This window comes from Macrobrachium nipponense, chromosome 39 (genome assembly GCF_015104395.2).
Source record: "Macrobrachium nipponense isolate FS-2020 chromosome 39, ASM1510439v2, whole genome shotgun sequence".
NCBI lineage: Eukaryota > Metazoa > Arthropoda > Malacostraca > Decapoda > Palaemonidae > Macrobrachium > Macrobrachium nipponense.
The window spans coordinates 22,591,047-22,615,103 of NC_061099.1; the positions used below are offsets into that span (position 1 = coordinate 22,591,047).

The 24,057-nt window shown below is 38.0% G+C and overlaps 2 protein-coding genes across 4 annotated transcripts in view; one reads left to right on the forward strand and one right to left on the reverse strand.

Moving 5' to 3' along the window:
* LOC135210206 (beta-hexosaminidase subunit alpha-like) overlaps positions 1–14,797 on the forward strand; it is a 27,541-nt gene extending 12,744 nt beyond the window's left edge. For both annotated transcript variants that reach the window (XM_064243039.1, XM_064243040.1), the window contains exons 2-13: positions 6,665–6,815; positions 7,247–7,334; positions 7,533–7,661; positions 8,050–8,225; positions 8,958–9,113; positions 9,272–9,384; positions 9,949–10,003; positions 11,327–11,476; positions 12,443–12,568; positions 12,680–12,794; positions 13,074–13,185; positions 14,093–14,797. In XM_064243039.1, coding sequence (XP_064099109.1) covers positions 6,665–6,815; positions 7,247–7,334; positions 7,533–7,661; positions 8,050–8,225; positions 8,958–9,113; positions 9,272–9,384; positions 9,949–10,003; positions 11,327–11,476; positions 12,443–12,568; positions 12,680–12,794; positions 13,074–13,185; positions 14,093–14,352 — 1,631 coding nt within the window. In that variant the 3' untranslated portion in view covers positions 14,353–14,797. The remainder of the gene's footprint in view (positions 1–6,664; positions 6,816–7,246; positions 7,335–7,532; positions 7,662–8,049; positions 8,226–8,957; positions 9,114–9,271; positions 9,385–9,948; positions 10,004–11,326; positions 11,477–12,442; positions 12,569–12,679; positions 12,795–13,073; positions 13,186–14,092) is intronic.
* Positions 14,798–15,773: 976 nt separating this feature from the next.
* Positions 15,774–24,057, reverse strand: part of LOC135210207 (uncharacterized) — a 58,708-nt gene continuing 50,424 nt past the window's right edge. Inside the window, exons 4-6 of one of the 2 annotated variants that reach the window (XM_064243042.1) lie at positions 20,436–20,558; positions 18,210–18,334; positions 15,774–16,844 (exon numbers count right to left, since the gene is read on the reverse strand). In XM_064243042.1, the coding sequence (XP_064099112.1) occupies positions 16,437–16,844; positions 18,210–18,334; positions 20,436–20,558 (656 nt within the window). In that variant the 3' untranslated portion in view covers positions 15,774–16,436. Of the gene's footprint in view, positions 16,845–18,203; positions 18,335–20,435; positions 20,559–24,057 lie in introns of both variants that reach the window. The other variant, XM_064243041.1, reaches the window with a different exon arrangement.

The following is a 24,057-nucleotide window of genomic DNA, read 5'->3' on the forward strand; positions in this document are numbered from 1 at the left end:
ATTAGCACAAATTTGTCCTAAAGAAACTTAATACAAAATATGCAAAATAGAAAGTAATCTCTTTTGTTACATTGAAGAAGGCGCGCAGTAAGAATATACAAAATACAAAGCGTATGCAATAGAATCATAACAAACATGCGAGCATCAGAGCTCATCACACAAGATGGAATCATATCCTACATACTATATGAGGTAAAACTTCAGGATCGAAACCTGTGTCGGACTCGATGCTAATATACATATTACATACAATAATAATTGGTTACACTTATAACATTTAAGCATAATGCTGAGCACAAAAGCTCTGAACTGAACGTGTCATTCAGGCATACGTACATGACAGGAAGACGAAGAAGAAGACGTACAGACTCATTGAAAGTCTAAATAAAAATATAGTCTCAGCAAATAATGCCACTGGCTTCAATAGAAATTTCAAATTTATTGCCTCGCAGAAACTATAACTATAGGAACTGTACCTTAAGTATACTCTTGCTATATCTTTTTTATTCCTCTGACAGGACACCTATGTTAATGAACTCATTAAATAATTATAATTAACGCGGCTATATGCGTTTATGGTCATTATGCCAATGATAATTAAAATTCCCATATTCAATTTTTCTGTGACGTGCGAAATGGGTCACTTGTAATGCCGCACCTGTTATTCATTCGTCATTACTTACACGATCCGTTGGTATTATATATTAGACCTATTTAATGGTTGATGAATGTTATTCTCGTGTTTGGGCTGTTATAGGTTGTGAAATAACCTTATGCCAGCATGTATTCTTGTTCTTGGAACAGTCTGTGAGGGTTTGAGCTTTCTTGGAAGAGGAATACTTAGTGACCTTTCTCGTTGACAGGTCTGGGCAATAAATGAATTCTTTGTCACATTTCTTCCATGGCTATGGCGACAGTTACGGCTACAGGAGTTTTATACATCAATGTATAGGCTACAGATAACATCTGTTTGCTAAGAGCAGGTAAATACTTGATACTAGAAGAAAAGAACAAAATTGTCACTTTAGAAATAGATATGCAATATCGCCGGTCAGGTTTAGAATGAAGAGGACGTCTTAGGTACCTGAAGGTGTCTTCCAGATGTGTTTTCCAGCCATCTTCCAGTAAGAGCTGGGCAGCGTCTGTACTGATCCCCTTACAAAAATTAGTCTCATAGTCCCAGGACACAGGTACAAAAGAGGCCACAGGTACAAAAGAGACAACCATGTGAAGTGTACACCTTCTAAACATTGGAATTTCTTTCTGACTTGCAATCAAGAGGGGTCATTTCACCTCTATAATATGGCATAGGCCTAGGAAACTGGTCGCGCATTAAGTGAACGGGGGGGACAGAACGCTACAGGAGTCTCTGTAATGTCAAGAAAACAACAGAATGATTCCTTGGTGCTCAGAAAACCAAGTAAAACCTTCAGGATTTTCTGTTTTGCATCGAAAACAGCAAAATGATCCTGGGTGCTCAGAAAACCAAGTAAAACCTTCAGGATTCTCTGTTTTGTCTAGAAAACAGCGGAAAGACTTCTTGGTGCTCAGAAAGCTAAGTAAAACCTACTTACACTGAGGGGGCTTTCCCAAAGCAAAGAAGACCTAAGATGATATTAATCTCTGACAGTTCTTAAAAATGTCTCTCTCCAAGATAAGATCTGTATTTACGAATGATAAAAATGCTGTGGACCTGCGGCAATTTTTCGCAAAAACACTGTGTATGGGCTTGTCTGAATGCAAAAGAGGGCGGAGCATCGTGTCTGAACGATCTCAGCGGGAATCTGTCACGACCTGGTTGCTGACTTGCGACTTTAAGTCTGTCATACACAGATCGTTCAATGTATGGATTTGTCTGCCGATATAACGCCATCGCGCCGGTCTCTTCTAGAGATGATGCCATATCTTCTAGAGACAAAATCTTTGTTCAGACTGAAATCGGTGCGGAGATCGTTCATACTGTCTGAATAGTGTGTGTGTGGGTCGATAACAACAATCGTTCAGACAGTCGTTCAGTGTACGGGGGCCTTTAGAGAGAGAGAGAGAGAGAGAGAGAGAGAGAGAGAATTATCTGGAGATAACCTTGACAAATGTTGCCATTCGACCTGCCATGCGTTTGTCGCGTGTGAATTGTCCACCTGGAGATAAAACAAACGATTTCTTGCTGGTCCTTAGAAGGACGTTTTTTTTTCAGTTTTGTCTTCTTCTTCTGTGAGAAAATATATATGATTTTGTTCTGGAGCCTCCGTTTTCCTATGTTCACGAATTCTTTCAAGCGTCAAAGGATCCGTTTCCCCAACAAAGAAACTTACGAGTCACGTAAAGATTTATCATTGATAAATGATGTATACAAGTTAAGAAGCTGTATTCGACAATGCTTAAAAAGAAACCTCAACTATAATAGTTAATATAATATAATTAATATTACAGGGAATATATAGTTAATATAGCAAATTTATTTAATACTACATGGAATATGTTGATATTTTATGTATATCCCAAGAACATGACAAAAATATATGAAGGCTGTTTTACTTGTTGAAAAGAGAGAGAGAGAGAGAGAAATTGTGGGGAAGGTACAGGTACAAAATGTAATTCGCTCTGTATTTATAAATTGGAAATAATTGAGAGAGAGAGAGAGAGAATTTCATTCGATTGGATGATCTGACTAAAAAGAAGAAAAAAAGAAAAAAAAGAAGAAATCGATATTAACTGACACGTGAATCATTTCTCTAAGGCAAACTTGTAAAATGCCACATTTGCGCAGTGTACGAAGTCACTGAGCCTACTGCGCAGGGCTTTGTTTAGTGCGCATGTGCGAGCAAGCATCTGTATCTGCGCAGTGACTCCACTCCTGATTCAAGAAATATGGCGCATTCAATTCGACGAGTAATTATAGTTTTTATCCAGAGACAACCGCCCCTGCTGAAGACAGCTTGATATTCTGAGGCCGGAGGAAGTTAATATTTAAATGTCCAAGGTTACAGAAATGGTGGATCAGGGAGACACTTGCATCAGAAACATTGAAATCAGCTGTTGAATTCATACCATAAAAAAAAGCGTTTTGACACGCATTAAGCAATGCCATTTGTAAACGAAAGCACTTACCTGACGTTAGCGTTAGCTGTCTATTATAGCAATTTGGTTCTTTTGTGTATTGAGTTGACTTTTATTATATGGTCTCGTAAATTTCATGGAATTAGTATAGAGATGTTTTGTTAACATTTTATTTTTTCATTGTTGTATTTTATTCCACAATCGGATTTCAAAGCGTTGATTTGCAAAAAGCAATTTTAATGGCAAACGTTAAAATTGAATAGGTGTGATCTTGTCAATATTTGGAAATAAGGAAACATTATTCAAATTATTACAATGCTCTTTCACACACTCACACACATACATCTATATATATATATTATATATATATATATATTATATATATATATATATATATATATAGTATATATATAATATATATACATATATATATATATATATATATATATATATATATATATATATATATATATATATATATATATATATATATATATATATATATATAGGCTATATAAGATCTCCAGACGGCAATGAAGCAAGTACCATGGAACCTCCTGAAATACTTACTATATAATATATATATATATATATATATATATATATATATAGATATATACATATATATATATATATATATATATATATATATACATATACATATATTATATATATATGTATATATACATATATATATATATATATATATATGTATACACATATAAACAACTCATTTTATTCTGATAACAAGCGCTTACACGCAAAAAGGTCACCAGTGTTTATTAACTTTGCTGAAAGCGAAGAAAAACCATGATGCGACAAAGTTCTTACTTACCTCGGCCTCTTCACATAAAATGTTATCATTCAAAATTCAGAAGTCCACATTTTCCAAGCTACAGTAATCTGCATCTTCGAATTTCACACTGTGGAACACCAGGTGGTAACGTTCCTGCTTGTTGTTGTTATTATTATTATTATTATTATTATTATTATTTATTATTATTATTATTATTATTATTATTATTATTATTATTATTCAGTAGATGGAGTCTATTCATATGGAACAGGGGCCATAGACTTGAATTTCAAGCTTCCAAAGATTTTGGTGTTCATTAGAAAGAAGTAACAGGGAAATACAGAAAGAAGAGATCTCACTTTTTCAAAATAAAAAAAAATTAATAAAAAAATAAGTAAATTGATAAAAACCAATTTTTCAACATTTCACTAAGATTATGCTCAGTGCAATGCTCTTTGCATGTCTTTCTGCTCTACACTTACACAGGGCAAAAGCGTGACCACTTTCCTATATGGGCCTAGGTGCTGTGACAAACTTTGGACTGCAAAAGTGACTGCTTCCTAGGGAATGGATTCTAAGAAGAGCAAAGAACACAAAGACATGATAAACATTGTCGTTTAATCCAGCTTCTTGCCAATGAAAGAGTTTCTGAGGTTCTGTGCTAAGTTTTTAAGCCACAATTATATTATGCACAGGTCAGAGTGTACCTGATGATTCTAAGTATCAGATTATACTCTGAGTTACTTTTGGCTTCAAGCTTTCTACTTTGCAGCAATAGAAAACACATGGAAAGCTGCTAGATAAGCTTTGCATCGTTTCCAGGCTTTCCTACAACTACAGAAACTCACATGCCTCAGATCTTCTGTTCTGCCTTTGCTGGAAAATAATTGTCCTCCTGTCAAGGTGTACCCACCCTCCTAATGTCTTTATCTTCACCACAAAATAGCTTGAAGCAATGGCTTTATTGTCCCAACATTGGCAACAATGGTTTACACCAACACCAAGAAACACCCCGTTTAACTGTCTTCAACCAATTTCGGTAGAGAACTGCTACCATTGAAATACCTCTGCATTCGGGATTAATACATGGTGCTCTTTTCAGAGGTCTCCTGGTTCCTCAGGCTGTGACAAAAGTGTACATAAGTCTTCCCAGCCAAGGCCACAAGTCTGTTGTTCCCTAGACTGTAACAAAAGTGGGACAGTCTGGCTAGCGGAGTTGTGAATAGCTTCTACAGACGTTACCCTTGTAGCACTATGCACCATTAGCTGGTATAATGTGTGTGTATGTATGGCAAAGCACAACAAAATCTATTTCAATTATTTTTCTAAGGCTATCATTTCTGGGTTATTAAAAGGTCTTCATTCGACTTTGTCTTGCAAACAGGTCCCCTCTCTTAGCAACAATAAGGTCATAGTACAGATAATATTTCTTCCACTCAGCACCCATTCTCCTGATATAGATTATCAATTATTCTTTCCCAAAGAAACACTACAGGGGAGAAAAAATAAAATGTGAAGAAAGTAGGCTGTGGGGTGGGAGAATGAGTTCAGCAGGTGGTGAATTCTCATCATGTAACATGTTCAAGGCATTTTGTGTTTGTTTGTTCTCAAAGCCCATTAACGATTAAATTGTGGTTGTATTATTATATCTGAAGAAGTACAAGCTTCGACCATGGTTTCCATAAACAAGGGACAACTAAAGTACCTTAAAAAGCTCTTTAAATACAACTTGCTGTATCACAATTTCCATGATCAAACTGAAGCCATTCCATCCTCAGTGAAAGACGAGGAACTAAGCACAAATTACCTATTGCAATACCCTCACGAAAACACAAAACGAATCACTGAAAAAGTACAACAGCCAAGTTTATTTTGCCAGCTCTTAATGATGACTTGTAGCACAGATGTAAATTTAGTCATATTTGTTGCATAAAATGTGCTGCAGAGACATCCTCTAAACTCTTCATTACTGGACCTACACTCTGTTTTTTACCATCTGTCCACCCGCCTGTAGTGTTTTCGCATGGTAACACTGCGTCCCGGGCTTTAAATTGTTACGCTATGTGTAAGTTTTAGGTAAATAAAAGGATAGATGGGTGTACATTTGCAACTGAAAAGTGTTTTAATAATTTACTGTATGCGAATTACACCGTTAATATTCGAAATAGGATATTATTATTATTGTTGAATGTAAGCTGAATGTAACTATCTAAAGCTCGGGACGCAGTGTTACCATACGCAAACACCCCAGGCGGGTGGACAGATGGAAAAAACCGAGTATAGTTGTTGTTGCTCACAACACTAAGCTGGCTGCTGCTGCAAATAGTGTGTCCTTTTGTAGCATCAGGTTTAATACTACTCAGTTTGCTAGGAGTCTTATCCTGGCTACAACCAATATGTGGAATAGTTTGCCTGGTGAAGTTGTCGAATCTTTTGATCTCCAAATAATTAGGCATGGAGGAAATTCATTTCTGCTCTCCAGAATTTCAAGTATATTGGTTTTATTTTCTATTCACCCATATTTATTTCTTTATCATATTTTTCTTTAACTCATTTCTTCTTCTTTTTTTTTATATCCCTTCACCTTTTCGTACTTCCTAATTAGCAACATCTTTTATATTTTGAAAGCTTGAATTTCAAGTTAATGGCCCCTGTAGGCTTGTTCCATATGAATAGGATTCCTCTTCTGAATAATAATACTAACTTGTCTTTGTTTATAGATGAAGATTTAAAGAAAGAAGGAAATACCAAGCTGCATCAAACTTTCCTCTGAAGGCAGTTTCTTAAGTATATTTCTTTATCTCCTGACAGCAAAACTACTGCTGGTGTTCGTAACAGTAGCGGTGGGACCTGCTATAGCCGGCTATCCTAAAGTGACACCAACCGTAGGGGAAGTATGGCCCCACCCCCAAATGATTTCGCAAGAAGACACTTACATGATCGTTCGACCCAGCACCTTCTCGTAAGTTTAACTTTAAACATGCGTTGGAATGTTCCAAGAGGTGGTACTGCATTGGTCTGGCTAGGTTCTACTGTACAATGAGACTTGGTGCTTCCCACAACTTACCTCTAGCTCTATATGCGTCGATAAATGCATTTAAGTCATTCATATATGGAAAATTCGCCTTTCAAAACTTATCTGGTATTCAGTTCCTGGTATAAGTATAGACCCAAATATCATATAATGCTATTCACTGACACAGGGTCTGCAAAGGCTAGAGAGAATTATTTTCTGTTCAACGCTGATAGCTAATCATTGTTAATGTCATGTTCACCAGGTATAAAGTACTATCATGTACGCCCTTAGGCAAGATAGTCCAGTATTCTGTCCGGAAACAATTTTCTAAGAAATGTCCACATACATCAGGTGAAAGAATTTCTTCTTTATTCCAGATTCAGTGTCACAGGCGAAGACTGTGACATTTTGCAAGATGCACTGGAGAGATACGCTGACATTATGTTCAGGTTTCCATCATCTAAGGTAACTTTGATTCGAACATTATTATCTAAGCTGATTTTAGTTTATGAAGCCTATCCACATACATTAATGGACACTTCTTACCCCGTAATCATGCCTGAACCACCAATATTATCTTCATCTTCAAATGCATTTGCAAAAAGGGAAGTATACAAGTCCTACAAAATAAATGGGTTTAATATCGTTACTTATTATTTACAGGTTAAAAACAGCAATGTTCGGAGGAAGGAAGATAACTTCAATGGTTACTTGGATACTGTTAGCATCAACCTCATGGTGCCCTGCGAGAAATACCCACATGAAGCCATGGATGAACAATACGAAATCAAGGTAGGGAACAAAGTGGCTACAAGTGACATCATACGAGATGATTAGTTGAGAGTAACTTAAATATTTCAAACAAGATGATTTAGTGGGTCAGATAACTTGAGGCAAGTGTATATCCTGCAGTAAATCTACCTTAACTCTTGTGATTTCCTCTTCTTAATTAATTAAACAGAGCTATTTGGTACCTGCAGAGTTCAACAACTTTTCAATATTGGGCTTTCTACTCTTATTGATCACCTTTGAGTTCCAAAGCCCTTTGTAAATTTTACAGATTCAATAATGTGCCGCATCTCAAGGGAGGAATACCCACAGGATCTTTCATGGACTAGCCAGGGAAACTGATGCTGGTATCTCATCTAAGAGACCTCTTTATATGATTCTCCTTTAACAGATCGACAGCCCAGACCAGCCAGGAAAAGGCGAAATATTGGCCCAGAGCATCTGGGGTATCCTTCGAGGTCTTGAGTCCTTCTCCCAACTCCTTGTTCCTGACAGACCATCTGATGATGGATCAGCCTATCAGGTCAAATCGACACAGATCAGGGATTTCCCCAGATTCAGCTACAGGTGAGTTACAGTCCCACAATTCAGGTTCTCAGGGTCAACGTGTAAGGGTAAAAAATGAAATCGTGGCTTGTAGGTACCAATACCACAATCTAGGGTCGTACAAAGCCTTTGTACCATTGAATGTGTATGCTAAAATATTTCAATGTGATTTTTATATTTCAAAAGCAACTATCAGCTTCTTTTCATGTTTGTATTTCAAGTGAAAATTAAACTGGTTTGGTTGTATTGCTGTTCATGAAGATTAGTGCTTGTATTAATGCTGGAAAAGGTTTCAGAATTATTGAGTAAAAAGAATTATACTATATGTTTACGCACAGTTCCACTATGTGAGGAAATTATTATGAACAGGTTATATATTGATATAAAAACTTTAACATGGTAGGAGTTACAGCAATAAGATAAACTGAGATAGTTTATCAAGAAAGCCATGTTGTCTAACAAATGATGAAACTGCTCATGGCATGAGAGATCATGACCTTACCATCCCTGTGAGCTAAGAATGAGGGGGTTTTGGGGACCCATAAGCTTACCTGCTAAGTCACCAGCAGCCACTATCTGGTTCTCCCTTTTTCTGGCATGTGAGGAGAGAGTGGTGGTGGCCAGTGTCTCTAAGACACTCGGCACTAGAGTAATGGCCTATCCTTTACCCCTGCCACTCAGGAGCAACCTTTAAGCCCTTGGGCATGGTATTCTCCTCGTGATTAACTGATATATCTTGAAATGTTCCAACAGAGGCTTCATGCTGGACACTTCTCGCCACTACCTACCCATGAGGAAGATCTTGGAGCATCTGGACTTGATGGCGATGAACAAGTTCAACGTGTTCCACTGGCACTTGGTGGACGACCAGAGCTTCCCATATGAGAGTACTGTGTTCCCAAACCTTAGGTGAGAACAGAAGTTGTCCTCCTGGGCCAGATGAAGTGATAGCTCCCTACGTAAAAGGGCCACATTTGAGTTTAAATAAACTGAATTACATTCTTGGTCTATATTATCTGTAATAGTCCCTCTTTTTGTCTAACTACAAAGCTTTGGTTCCTTTCCAGCAAGGAAGGTGCTTACAGTCCCCTCCATGTGTACAGCGAGAAGAATATATCATATATCGTGGAGTACGCAAGGCTGAGAGGAATCAGGGTGTTGCCAGAATTCGATACACCAGGTAAGATGCTCTAATATTGCATGTGTGCACACACCAGATCTCCAACCTGCTTCATAAACAACTAAATTTCAACACTTGACGATAACACTCATTGGATAGGTTTCATGCTGCTGTCTCCACACTTCTAAAGTGTGGGCACACTGCGTAAGTAGGTGCAAAGTGTTAGCACCTCCTTGTAACGGGCTGTCCAAGAGCAAAAGCCCGTGCTGGCATAAGGCTAGCTTCAACTGGAAGAAGCTGGTACCTCCAGAAAGCTCATCCTCAGTACAGAAATCTACCCTGACAGGCCTTCATTCTTACAACAGATGTTTCAGAATTCCACTAACTTCATTACGTATGTACTTTTTATATTGTGGCTCTCTGGTTAGGCTTTCTAAGGTATTATCTTAATGCCTCGATTATTCACCCCTAAACGATCTAGATGAGAACTTTCTACAGTTTAGGTATCCACTTTGTAGGCTTAGAGATAAAAAGGATCAGTTAAGAGAACAGACAGACACATGAACATTCTGTTCTGTAAATGATTCCATTTCATGAACTTACGCTGTCGTTTATTCTTTACAGGTCACACCATGTCGTGGGGCCCTGGACAACCAGATCTTCTAACACCTTGTTATAAGTAAGTAGAAGTAATGTGCTCCTTTCTCAGTTGAATTTTCTGGCTATGTAGTAGTATACCATGTTTTCAGGAAGACTGTGTTCTAGTCATCTATCTATTTATATTGCCTTATTTTCTTAATCATATTATAAGACTTCATTTTAGTGAGAGACTATAGTAGATTCACATCAACCGTACATTTGATATCTAGGCCAGTCCCTTACGACGCTCCTGATTGGCTGCTGATAAGCCAGTCACAGTGATGGAAACTCTCAGTCTCTCTCGAAAGAGGTATACGTCTTTCAGGAGAGATGGAACATATATCCTGCCTATGTGAACTCTCAAGAGAGACTGAGAGTTTCCAGCCCTGTGATTGGCTTATCAACAGCCAATCAGGAGTGTCGTAAGGGACTGGCCTAGACATCAAATGTACGGTTGATGTGAATCTACTATAGTACTATACTTGGTTTTTTCCATCTGTCCATCCGCCTGTGGTACTCGTGCATGGTAACACTGCGTCCCGAGCTTTAAATAGTTATGGTATGTGTAAGTTTTAGGTAAATAAAAGGATATCTGGGTGTACATTTGCAACTGAAAAGTGTTTTAATTTACTGTATGCGAATTGCACCGTTAATATTCGAAATAGGATATTGCTATTATTGTTGAATGTAAGCTGCCTTTTCGGGGGGGCGAATGGAACAGCCAGACGCAGTGGCGGGAAAATTGTTTCTCTCGCTGATCACTATGGCAAGATGTCAACTTTATTGGACCACACCTACTCTGCTACTAAGCTACTTGTTACTTCATTACACGTAAGTATATCAGTATATACTTTTAATTTTTATAAAGTGCGTTTTACCCAGGTATGATATGCATCTGGCTGTACCATTCGACACCCCAAAAAGGCAGCTTACATACAACAATAATAATAATATCCTATTTCGAATATTAATGGTGTAATTCGCAAACACTGAATCATTAAAACACTTTTCAGTTGCAAATGTATACCCAGACATCCTTTTATTTACCTAAAACTTACACATACCATAACTATTTAAAGCCCGGAACGCAGTGTTACCATACGTGAGTACCACAGGCGGGTGGACAGATGGAGAAAAACAAAGTATAGTTAGTTTTAGATTAAGCCAGTTTTCCGCAAAACTGACTATGCTCTCGTCTAGGGAAGCAAGATGCAAGAGCATGTAGGCCTATGTGCTATAACTTCAATGTGTTCATATATTGCTTCGAGTTCCTCTGTGAAATATGCATAAAAAATTTGTTTTCATTTGAATACTCCGTTGATCACAAAAACACAAAGACTCACTCTGAAACATCATCCCATAGTGGCGGAAAACCGGACGGAACTTACGGGCCTATCGATCCCACGAACGAAGCGAATTACGACTTCTTGAAGACGCTTTTCACCGAGATCACAACGCGATTCCCCGATCACTACATTCATCTGGGAGGTGACGAGGTCAGCTTTTCGTGCTGGTAAGAAGTGTTCTGCATTCTCTAGCTCAAGAGATCTTGGTTGAAGTATAAATGGGAAAAAAACTGCTTCAGAAACTGTTCGGAACCTCGGGATAATGGGGTATAGGTCTGTCTTCCAGCTTTTCAGAGTACAAGGTTGTTAGACTGCTCGAGACCTCGGGATAATTTGGTATAGGCCTGTCTCCCAGGTTTTCAAAGTACAATGTTGTTAGTCTGCTTATAAACATTTGTCATGCTAGTCTTTCTTTGCCTTTTTTCAACGAACGCTTACCTCTGTTGTATTATGATGTGTGTTCTGTCTGAAATCATTCATATATCCATATAATGCTTTATAGGACGATGTTATAATCGCTGCTTCCAATTTTACTCTAATGTATTTTTAAATGTCTCCTTGCATGTTATTGCTTACGCAACATTCTTTGTCGTTTGTCATTTCTTAAAGACGAAAAAATGACTTTGATTCCCCTATGTAATTAGGCCTAAATAAATAAGTTTAATTAGGTGATCCCTCTACTTTGTCGAGAAATAAGCCTCAATCTCTATCAACCCAGTCAGCACAGATTTCATAAAGATCACAAGAGTAACTCTTCTTTGCGTTCTGTTAGCTAAACACAGACATTTCATCTTCTTATGCTAAAACCCGTAGAGATAAGAAGATAGCGAATAATTCAAGCAGTGAGTTCATTTCCTGTTCGCTTCTTATCAAGATATGATTGAAGATAAGGTACTATCTTAATGCTATTCGTTGTGATGTGACTCATTTTCTTAATATTTTACCAGTTAACAGATTTGTACAGAAGTATTTCTTGGATTTTTTTTAAATGTTAATTTCCGTATGCCTACAGTATGATTACTGCAGCACCTACAATGATGAAAAAAAAAACGTAAATTTAAATTAATTTCCGTTAGAAGAAAAGAATGTTTACATCCGTTTTATTTCTTCCGTTTTCTATGATGACCTTCCAGGCAGAGTAACCCAATCATCTCTCAGTTCATGAAGGCTCACAACATCACGGGGGACTATAATAAACTGGAGGAGGTCTACATTACTAAACTTATCGAGCTTGTTGCCAACTTGCCGACGAAAAATGGGTTAGTTATCTTAATAACAATATTATTTGATGTCATATCTCCTTATGGCAACAGAAAATAGCAATATTAGACTGTTATTAAAGACATAATGTACAATTCTCCTCGTCGCAGATATCTCGTGTGGCAGGAAGTTTTCGACAATGGCGTCCAGATAGCAAACGACACGGTCGTCCACGTCTGGAAAAGCGAGGGTGTTCCAGCAGGCTGGAAAAAGGAGTTGAAGAAGGTACTGGATCCCCCTTCTGGAAGGAAATTTGATCTTGTTCTGTAGGCTCTTTAGGCAGAGTTTAATGATGCTGTGCGTGTGTGTCATTGCAGTTTCTCTCTTTGTCACTGAAGATTCTTTTAGCTTTGGTTTTAACCTCTTCTGTTAACTACGGTCTTTCCCCTTCTCGTGTTTATATTGTTGGTACCATGATACTCTCCATTTTCATCCACTTTCTTGCTAACGGTTTCATACAAAGTGAAATGTCTACCGTTGATTTTTATCTCTGATTCTTTTCAGGTGACGCAGGCAGGTTACAAAACGATACTTTCGTCATGCTGGTACTTAAATTACATCAGTTACGGAGTCGATTGGTACAAATATTATGAGTGTGATCCACAAGACTTCGATGGTAATGTCATTTCGAATGTTACTGATTGTATTTATTAATAGTGCAAATATTATTCTTGCCTACGGCATCTTAAAAAGTTATTCAGATGTGAATTTTGGACCTACTGTTACCTAGGTTCATATGAGTTTTATTTAAAAAAAAAAGGGGGGGGGGTTGGCTTGATTCATAGAATTAAGGTTTTATGTAAAGGGGCTTTCAAGTTATCTAAATTATTACGAATCTGAGAAGAGATATTTGACTTTTTTTCATCATACTGCTCTCAATAATTTTTCCTTTCCGTTTTGTTTCTATGTTTTTATTTCTTTTTAAACGATTTGCATTTGCTTTTTATGTAGAGCAGAAGAGGAGGACCTTAGTGGAGGTCGAAAACTGTTTTTTTTTATTATTTACTTATTTTGAAACTGTTTTTTTCTACAGTTTTTTTTACCATTCATGAGACACGAAGAATGCGTTTTCATTTTATCTATTTTTTTTTTTTTTTTTTTTTTTTTTTACCGGATTTGGCATCAAAGATAGGACTATTATTATTTGTCACGTAATTAAGAGTCGACTGACATTCCTCAGAAATGCTACAGAAAATATATTGAGTAAAACATCCTTTTCTCATACTTCTTATGAAAAAAAAATAATTTTTAACATTTTCTCACTAATGACAACTATTATTTGTCACGTGATCAAGAGTCTACTCACGATCTTCTGAGGTTCCAGGGAAAATATATTGAGTAAAACACCTTTTTCCCATTCTTCCTCGGGTACCAAATCCCAGAAACAGCTGATAACGGGCTTTCAAATAATGTCTCTAAAGATAGAGCCATTATTTGTCACGTAATCAAGAGTCGACTCATGTTCCCCACAAGTTCTATGGAAAATATTTTTACTAAAAACCCCTTTCTCCATACTTCCTCAGGCTCCGAAGCACAAAAACAGCTGATCCTAGGCGGAGAGGCCTGCATGTGGGCCGAATACGTGGATGGCACCAACCTGATCCCTCGTACTTGGCCCAGGGCTTCAGTGGTTGCCGAAAAACTGTGGAGTTCTGCCGCCCAGACCAGCAGCTCGGCAGCTGCTTCTCCTAGGCTAGAAGAACACAGGTGTAGGCTCTTGGACAGAGGCTTCAGAGTAGAGCCTCTGTGGCCCTCTTTTTGTATGTCAGATGTTGCTTTGTAATTTATATAAATCATGAAAATCTGTTTTATATACAGAAGTCTGAGTGTTTGTATAAGTTTTCTGTTCTTAGATGCAGAGAAATAAATGACTTTTTAACAATTTTTTTTTTAGTAGTTATTGTCATTCAAGAGTACAAGATGTTTTTCTGAAGATGAAAAAATCAATTTTCTACTTCAGGTTCCCTCAAGTATTACTTAGTAGGTTCCCTTAAGAATTACTTATAAAAAAGGTGTTTTTAATATGCTGTCTATTTCAGGAGCTCAGTAACCTGTTTAATTTACATCATATTAGTTTCACTTTATGAACCACAGTGATAATATTGAAGATCATATTTGCAATATTGAATTCTGGAACATTAGCAACTATATGGTTGTTTGAATCAATTTTGGAAATTGGAACTTTTTTTTCTGGTGATGGAATAAAGACTTAAAATTATCTTAAATAAGCCTTTCATTACTTGCACACTCAATTCCAGTCCATGCCAAGTCTTTTTAGTACGTCTCTGACCCTCTGTAGATTGATTATGACCTGTCAAATGTCAAAATGAATGACAGAACAGGGTCAACAAAAACTGTCGTTTAAAAGGATACGAGGAAAACATTTCAAAATGTTCTAGACTTCAAGACTTGGGGAAAACATTCTATGAGGGAAACGCTTCAAGGAACTAGAGTTCAAGACTTGGGGGAAACATTCTGTGAGGGAAACTCATCAACGAGTTCTAGACTTCAAAACTTTGGAAAAATATTCGGTGTGGGAAACATTTCAAGGAGTTCTAGACTTAGAAAATTGGGGAATACATTCTATGAAGAAAACTCCTCAAGGAGTTCTAGACTTCAAGACTTAGGAAAACATTTGAGGAAAATTTCTTCCAGGAAGAAGAAGAGTTCAATTCTTGGGAAAACATTATATGGGGAAGACCCTTCTAAGAAGCGGAGTTCAAGATTTGGGAAAACATTGTATGAGGGAACTCTGCAATGAGTCCTAGAATTGAAGACTTGGGAAAACTCTTTTAAGAAGAGGAAGAGATCAAGATTTGGGAAAATATTCGAAGATATGAGGGACGAACTTGGCTTTTCATGAGAGACAATACTTATGGACAAATGTTGAGCCTATGAGCCCTGTTCAAGAACAAGAGAATGTTTATAAGGCAACATCTGCATCATTACATGAGAGAATTCTTTGAATATTATTTTAGCGATCTGCATCTTTAGTAATGGTACTGAACGATAGCAATAGGAAGTTAGTTAGAATATTAGATCATCCACACGCAGGCGAAATAGAATTAATCAGTTATACTACTCGATGTGTCAAATGAATTCGATATATAATATATATAAATATATGTGCGCGTGTGTGTGTGTGTGTGTTTTGACAAAACATTAAATCCAATTATAGGGTCACAAAACGTTAAAACCAAGCAATACAAAAGTGTTTATATTTACTATCTTCAACACTTCAACAATCAAAATATTAATTAACATAGCCTTAATAAAACTGATTAGATCTATCTAAGCAACCAAATCCAATTACTTGCTTTTGTTCGCCTAATCTAATGCTCAAGTAGAGGGATAACTGTCAACTTTACAACTTATAAAACGTATCTTGCTCAGTTGCTTCAGAGACAAACAATCACAGGGATGTGAGTCTGAGACCCTCATCAACATTAATTTTGTATAAAATATCTTAGCAAAGTAAAGACTTCCCACAACCCCAGGTCCCTTATTTCCATTCTTCTAAAACTAATGTCCCTTCTGCTTCTCCTTCTTCTTCTTCTAAGACAAACTAAGGGCCTTCGCCCCTAGGCTCTATCATCTCCGCCTTCTTCTAAGACTAAGGAAGGAGTCTTCACACCCAGGTCCCTTCTCTTCCTTCTTCTTCTAAGACTAAGTCAGGGGTCTTCGGCCCAGGTCACTTCTTCTCCTTCTTCCTAAGACTAAGTCAGGGGTCTTCGCCCCCAGGTCACTTCTTCTCCTTCTACTAAGACTAAGCAAGGGGTCTTTTAGAAACACGCCCAGCGCATTACGAGACGGGTCTACGTCAGAACACAAACGAGAGACAAAAGACAGCAGAACGTAAACAAAGACTTAAATATTAATCTTGGTCAAGTCTAGAGCACTCGAGTCTAAAGAGTGAGTGGAAGACCCTGACAAGTTTCTGCCATCTTTCCTGTTGGTCGTCGACGACGCAGAAGACGAAGACGAAGAAGAAGAAGAAGAAGACGCAGACGTAGGCGCATCAGAAGGGACGTGTTCCTGGTACACGCCCAAATATCCCCCCATTCCCTTCATCCTCATGCGGTAGACGAAGTCCAGGAGGTAGAGGCAGTTTTCCTTGGTGACTGTGTCAACTTCGATGATGACGATGTAGGTGAACAGGGTCGGGTGGTGGCGTGAGCTTCTCCTATAGAAGGAGAGCTTCTTCAGGTGGAGGTCGTCCGAGATGTTGAAGTAGACGTGTAGGGCCCCTGTCCACTCGCGCCACTGCTCCTCCACCTTTCCAAGGAAATGATAAAATATTGACAATAAGACTCTACTAGTTCACTTCTTAAAAGGTACACATGATTCAGCGTAATAACCACAAAACACTCTTCAGCTTCTCTATACTCTTACATTTTTTTTGGGGGGATAACCTTGTCACTACAAAAACCCTCAGATCCAAATGAGGAATCAAATGAAGAAATTCTGACAGTTGTGGCATGGCAGGATTCGAACAATATGAGAATCAGGTAACAAGCGTTTCCAAAAAGTATGAAGTCGAAAAATTAGGAGGGTATTGTGGTTCTCACAATAACAAGTATATTGATAAAAACCTCAAGTTATCTCATGTAGTCTGTGGAATTCTATCTCTTGAGCACGAAAATATTTCATACCTACATTGGTACCCCAGAGCCCTGGGTCGAGGTATACATAATCTGTGCAGCTCTGGGACAGCGGTATACATGCTACTGAGAGTTCTGGGCAGACGTACGGGTGCTTTTGAGGGCTCTGGGCAGAAGTACACATGCTTTTGAGAGTTATGAGCAGAGATATGCAAGCTACTGAATACTCTAGATCAAGGCATAATGCTCTGGGCAGAGGTACAAATGCTTTAGAGAGCACTGACAAGAGATATAGATGCTTTTGCGAGCTCTGGGCAGAGATACAAGTGCTTTATAGAGCTCTGACAAGAGATATAGATGCTTTTGCGAGCTCTGGGCAGAGATACAAGTGCTTTAGAGAGCTCTGACAAGAGATATAGATGCTTTTGCGAGCTCTGGGCAGATGTAGAAATGGTTTAGAGCTCTGTCAAGAGATATAAATGCTTTTGCGAGCTCTAGGCAGAGATACAAATGCTTTAGAGAGCTCTGACAAGAGATATAGATGCTTTTGCGAGCTACAGCCAGAGGTACAAATGCTTTAAAGAGCTTTGACAAGAGATATAGATGCTTTTGCTAGCTCCGGGCAGAAGTACAAACGCTTTAGAGCTCCGAGAAGACATATGCAAGCTATTGAATGCTTTGGTTCATGGTATAAAGCTCTTGACAGCTTTGGGCAGAGATACAAATGCTTTAGAGAGCCCTGACAATATATATAGATGCTTTTGCCGCATCCGGGCTGAGGTAAAAATGCTTTAGAGAGCCTTGACAAGAGATATACAAGCTACTGAATGTTCTGGTTCATGTTATAAAGCTCTTGACAGCTCTGGGCAGAGATATGCAAGCAACTGCACTACAAAGTGCTCTGGATATGACTTCTGCCAAAGGTACGCATGCAAGGTACTACAGAGGGCTCTGGGCAGAGGTAAAACAACGTATCAAGAACAACAAGAACAACAACAACAAGGACACTGGTTTTTTGTACTTATACAGAGACCTTTACCCTGCTGAAATCTCCGTCCAGTGTTTTGAAGGCTATGACGATGAAACACCGAGCCCACTCGGAGGGGTCGCTAGGACATGTCACCAGGAGCTCCGGAATCCAGGATACGACCTCCTCGTAGATTCCTACAAAAGAAAGAAAGAAGAATGTTGATTATAAATGTCTTCCATGAGGGTGATTCAGAGCGAAGGTAGATGAGAGAGAATGATTGGGTTCTTTCTTTCTTTGTTTACATCTTCATTTGATAACCCTTATGAACAGAGCCAACAGACTTACTTAAACCCAAGAGGGCCCCAGAGAGAGAGAGAGAGAGAGAGAGACAGAGAGAGAGAGAGAGAGAGAGAGAGAAAGGAAAAGGTGATAAGTAAATATGAAGAGAATAGGAAATAAAAAGGAAATAAAACAGACACGCTTGAAATTCAGGAGACGTCAGCAGCAGCAGCAGAGAGCAGATATGAATTTATTCCTCGCTGAAACATTTGGAGACAAGATGATTCCACTGCTGTACAAGACAAACTATTCCACATCTTACTCGTGGCCAAGATGAAACCTCTGGCAAACTTGTTAAATGACTTTTGCTCACTTTAGCAGATGAATTTGTATGAACGGATGTCAGAACGACACTTTATTGACTTAGATTTCAATGATACTCACGTTCTGAGAGCAATAAACAATTACAAAGTGAGCTTTGTGTCTTTTGAACATACCTTCACAAACATACACACACAAAAATGCACATTAAGCAATAATATTCATTAGACTGAAGTAATTGAAAGTAATACTAGGAAATACAGATACAGAGAAGATATCACTTATTAAGAAAAACTAAATTAACATTAATAAATTAATTTAAAAACACGCGAGTAAATTACTAAAAAATTAAGAGATCAGTTAGAAGAAAAAGAGATAAATGAACAAACTGATATTTAAATGGAAAAAATTTGAATAAATTCTTAAAATAAAAGAACTGTACTATGGAAGAAACTTTCACACACACACACACACATTCACGCACAAAATGCACACATAAGCAGTTTTCCTCTTGACCGATGCTCACTTGTTCATCCACGTGCCTGACCTCTTAAAAGACCTCAGGGGAAATTGTATATAAACAAGGACACACCCAAAGGGAAGACTTACGACGAACTGAAATGAAAGATCTCGTAAGGTTTCTCTGTACGTAGTTATGAGGAGGAGGAGGAGGAGGAGGAGAAGAAGAAGAGAAGAAGAAGGGGAGAGAGAGAGAGGAGAGACGAGAGAGAGAGAGAGAGAGGAGAGAGAGAGAGAGAGAGCAGAGAGAGAGAGAGATTAATTAAGTTAATGAGACGTTCATATCTTCGTAAGAACATTTTCGAATCTGAAAAACAGTTGAAAGAGAGAGAGAGAGAGAGAGAGAGAGAGAGAGAGAGAGAGATTAAGTTACTGTTGACGTCCAGATACTCCCCAACCCCTCGACCAACAAACCCCCACCCCCAGAAAAGAACACCGAGGTCATTGACAATACAAAAAGAAAAAAGAAAAAAACACTGGCCACTTATAACATTAGTGTTGACAGCGCTCCATACAAGCTAATAGTAGAAATACAAGCTATACAATTCACGAATAAACCGTATTACTGCATTTGTGAGGCTACATTAATATGAATTGGGTAACTATATTCAGATGGGCTTCATACACTAGATGTTATATGCACTGTTCAATACGTGTATAGATGTTTTTAGAAATGAAGTTTTTTTTTTTTTATAGGGATGGCTACAAAGAAAAACTAAAAAAAAGTCAGCTAAATTCATGCTTTTATAATATATATATATATATATATATATATATATATATATATATATATGAGAGAGAGAGAGAGAGAGAGAGAGAGAGAGAGAGAGAGAGAGAGAGAGAGAATTACAAGGATTAGGATGTCTCAAAGACTTAGTCCATCCGAGGAGACACCTTGTGCTCACTTATCTCTAGGTGTGAATGTATGCAGATAAATAAAGTAAAAACGACTTTCAATCATCTCTCACTGTTTTCTAGTTCTCAAACTTTTGTTAATTTTACAACCGTTTACTCAGGCACCTTCCCAACCAAGGTCTAAGACCTTGTTCCCAACCTTTACAAGGGAAATTAAACTTTGTCGTTCAGTTAAAGAAAACGGGTCGAATGTAGTTAAAGAAGCGGGACGAAGTCGACCCAAAGAAAACGGGTCTGTCAGTCGTACTATAGTAACTATACCTTGGTTCATGACAGCATCCGAAGCCAGTCCTAGGCTCGTCGTGGACGAGGAAGATGCGTCTTGGTGTCGTTTGGAGTTTGCGTTCGTCGAGACTGGTGTCAGGTGCACCACTGGGAACTGAACTGGAAGTTGAAGAGGGAACAATGAATAAATAAATAAATGCATAGATACAATAGACTGCCAGAAAGTGAACTGCAGAGTGAGAAGGATAAATGAATGAAAGAGCGAATAAATAAGTAAAAATAGCAGATAGATAGATATATAAATAAATAAAATAATTACTAAATGAATAAAAAGTTAAATATCTTGATGGACATATTCTTTGGAGTCTTGAATCTCAAGTCAATGGCCCCTGTGGTGGGCTCATTCCATTTGAATAGTTTATCTGTAAGATTGTAATAGAAATATATACACCATTCTTGATCCTGGATTTGAGAATGACCTCCATAGGCGTTCTATTAGCCTGTTTAAGCGACACAGAAATAGCCGCCATTCGAATAATAAAGATGAACCTCTACAAGCGTAACGCTGCTGAAGTAGCTATTTCTTTTAATAAAGTATGCTTGAGAGAGAGCCTGCTTTCTAAATAATAATGCTCAACACAAGTACATCCTTCACTCCACTTTGCAAACATGTAAATTAGCCTGCCTGTCAATTTTCTAAGCCTCCTATCCACGTCAGAGAGAGGAGGTATAAGGAGAACGTTCAATTACCAGAGCTATTTAGCACGACTTTTGTTGGCTTCTTTGCCTGTGCAGATTATCTATGCGATGACCTTTCTCTCTCTCTCTCTCTCTCTCTCTCTCTCTCTCTCTTTGCAGACTGATCTCCCTTTGGAGGCCTTTTCTGTTGACTCTGTCCATAAGAATTCTTGAACGTCATGTTCAGAGCTTAAACGTGAGCATTCGTTCATTTTCTTAAATTCATCATTGCTACCTTCTGTCAATACTTTTCTTCTGATTCAGAACCATCTTCTCTCTCTCTCTCTCTCTCTCTCTCTCTCTCTCTCTCTCTCTCTCTATTCAGTACGCGCAACTCTAGGCAAAAGCGACCATAAAATTATCTCATTTAAAATCAATGTTCAACATAAAAAAGAGAAGAACATATTAATGAGATTAGACTACCGTCGACAAGACTTAAAAAAGCTAAAGGGGTACGTTAGAAATCTAGAGTACGACGAGAACTCAGGCATAGATAAGCACTGGGAAGCCTTTCATGAGGAATACACAGAAAAACGCTCTAGATGTATATCATTAAGGTAAATACTAACGAATGGCAACCCTCAGCCAATGTGGTTCAACAGAGAAATTAAAAATAAGATAAGAGAAAGAGATAGATTGCACAAATCAATGAACCCACACCCAACACCAACAGAAGCAAGCAGGCATAACGAACTCTGTAGATTGGTGGACAAATTAGTAGGAAATGCAAATATAAATGAGGATAAGAGAGTTACATCAGTTTGTAAAGAAAATCCAAAAGAATTCTTTGCGCACGTTAATAGTAGGAAACCAATAAAAAATAGCATAGGTCCCCAAGGGACATTAGAGGTAAACCTGGTGAACTCAGACTTGGAAAAAGCAGAGTTACTGAATAAGTTTTTTTTTTAGTGTTTTCACAATTGAAGACACTACCTCAATACCGGAACCTGCTATTAAATATGAAGGGGCAGATCCACTGGACAAAATAATATTTACAGAAGAGGACATTGAAAACAAAATGGACAAACTCAACAAGTTCAAATCTCCTGTCCCGGATGGGATTCATCCAAGAGAAATTAAAGAGCTAAAATTGGAGACAGTTCCTCTCCTATATAAACTCTACAGAAAAAAGTGCAGAACAAAGAAAGGCACCAAAAGGATGGAAACTAGATAATGTGTCCCCAGTTTACCAAAAAAGTCCAAGCGAAGAGCCGGGAAATTATAGACCAATCTGCCTAACGTCGGTCGTTTGCAAGATTTTTGAGTCCATAATTGCAGATCAAATTGTGGATCACATTGATAGAAACAGCTTGTTGTTAAACAGCCAACACGGTTTCAGACAAAACAGATCCTGCCTATCAAACCTCTTGGAGTTTCTTCATAACATGCTTGGTATTTACGACAGTAGTAGAGCAATATAGATATACTCTATGACAAAGTTCCGCACAAGAAACTAATGACAAAAGGTAGAGCTTTAGGAATTGTAGGAGAAATAGCAGACTGGATCGAAGAATGGATAACTTATAGAAAACAGAGAGTCGTAATAAATGTTGAAGAATCAGAATGGGCAGGTGTAACAAGCGGAGTTCCTCAGGGTTCTGTCCTTGGCTCTCTCTTGTTTTTGATTTTCATTAATGACATTGATGTAGACAACTAGCAGGATAGCCAAATTTGCAGATGACACCAAACTAGGTGTAAATGCAGCAGACCCCGATGCAGTGGAAAGTTTAAGAAATGATCCAATGAAAATAGGAGTGGTAAAAAATGGTAAATGCCTTCAAACGTAAATAAGTGTAAAGTGTTACTAATAGGAACAAACAAACCCCATGCCAGCTACATGCTGCTTGGGAATGACATAAATAGTGTAGAACAAGAAGAGGACCTTGAAGTCATTATTACTAAGGACTTAAAATCCACAAAACAGTACATAAAACCTGAAAAAAAGGCATAGAAACTAGTGGGATACATAAAGAGGCAGTTCAAATACAAAAACAAGGAAACGGTGCTGCAGCTCTACACATCAATAGTTGGACCCCATTTTAAATATGCAGTACAGATTTGGTCACCAACACTAAGAAAAGATTAGGTGGAGTACAAGCAAGAGCCACAAAGTTAATTCCATCCATCAGGCAAATAGGTTACCGTAGACGACTAGAAAGCCTGAACGCGTATGGACAACTAATAGAAATATTCAAAATACTGAAAGGCATAACAAAAGTAAATAGTAACCTATTTACGTTAAACAAAAACCAGACAAGAAATAATGGATGGAAACTAAAACTGAAGAGATACAACACATCCCATTGCGGGAACTTCTTTACATACAAGATATGTGACACGTGGAATAAACTGCCACCAGAAGTTGTAAACAGCAACAGTGTGGAAGAGTTTAAAGAAAGCTAGACAAAATTATTAGGATACTGTGAATGAACAGTAAACTGTCTAGAGATAGTGAGCACACGATGTCTCCTCGGATGGACTAAAAAGTCTTTGAGACATCCTAATCCTTGTAACTCTAACTCTCTCTCTCTCTGTCTCTCGTGTCCAAGAATTCCTGCCTATCATGTCCATAACATAATACCAAGATTTAAACAAAGAAATAACCCCTTCTCTCTCTCTCTCTCTCTCTCTCTCTCTCTCTCTCTCTCTCTCTCTCTCTCTCTCTTCCTTACACGTGAAATCGTTGACCCTTAGCTTAGGTCTAGCTAGTGCTAAGCCCCTTGACGTCAGGAAAAAATGATGTCCATCTTTAACTAGGAAGTAGATTCAAAGATGAACGGTTTTAACTGAGGTCAACCTGGAGGAAGTCGAGTTATTTCTGGTAGTTTGGTTTTGTCAATTCCCACTGCAATATCTTCCTACAAGTTCGCCAGCTCCGTAGGCAACTGAAACAGAGAGAGAGAGAGAGAGAGAGAGAGAG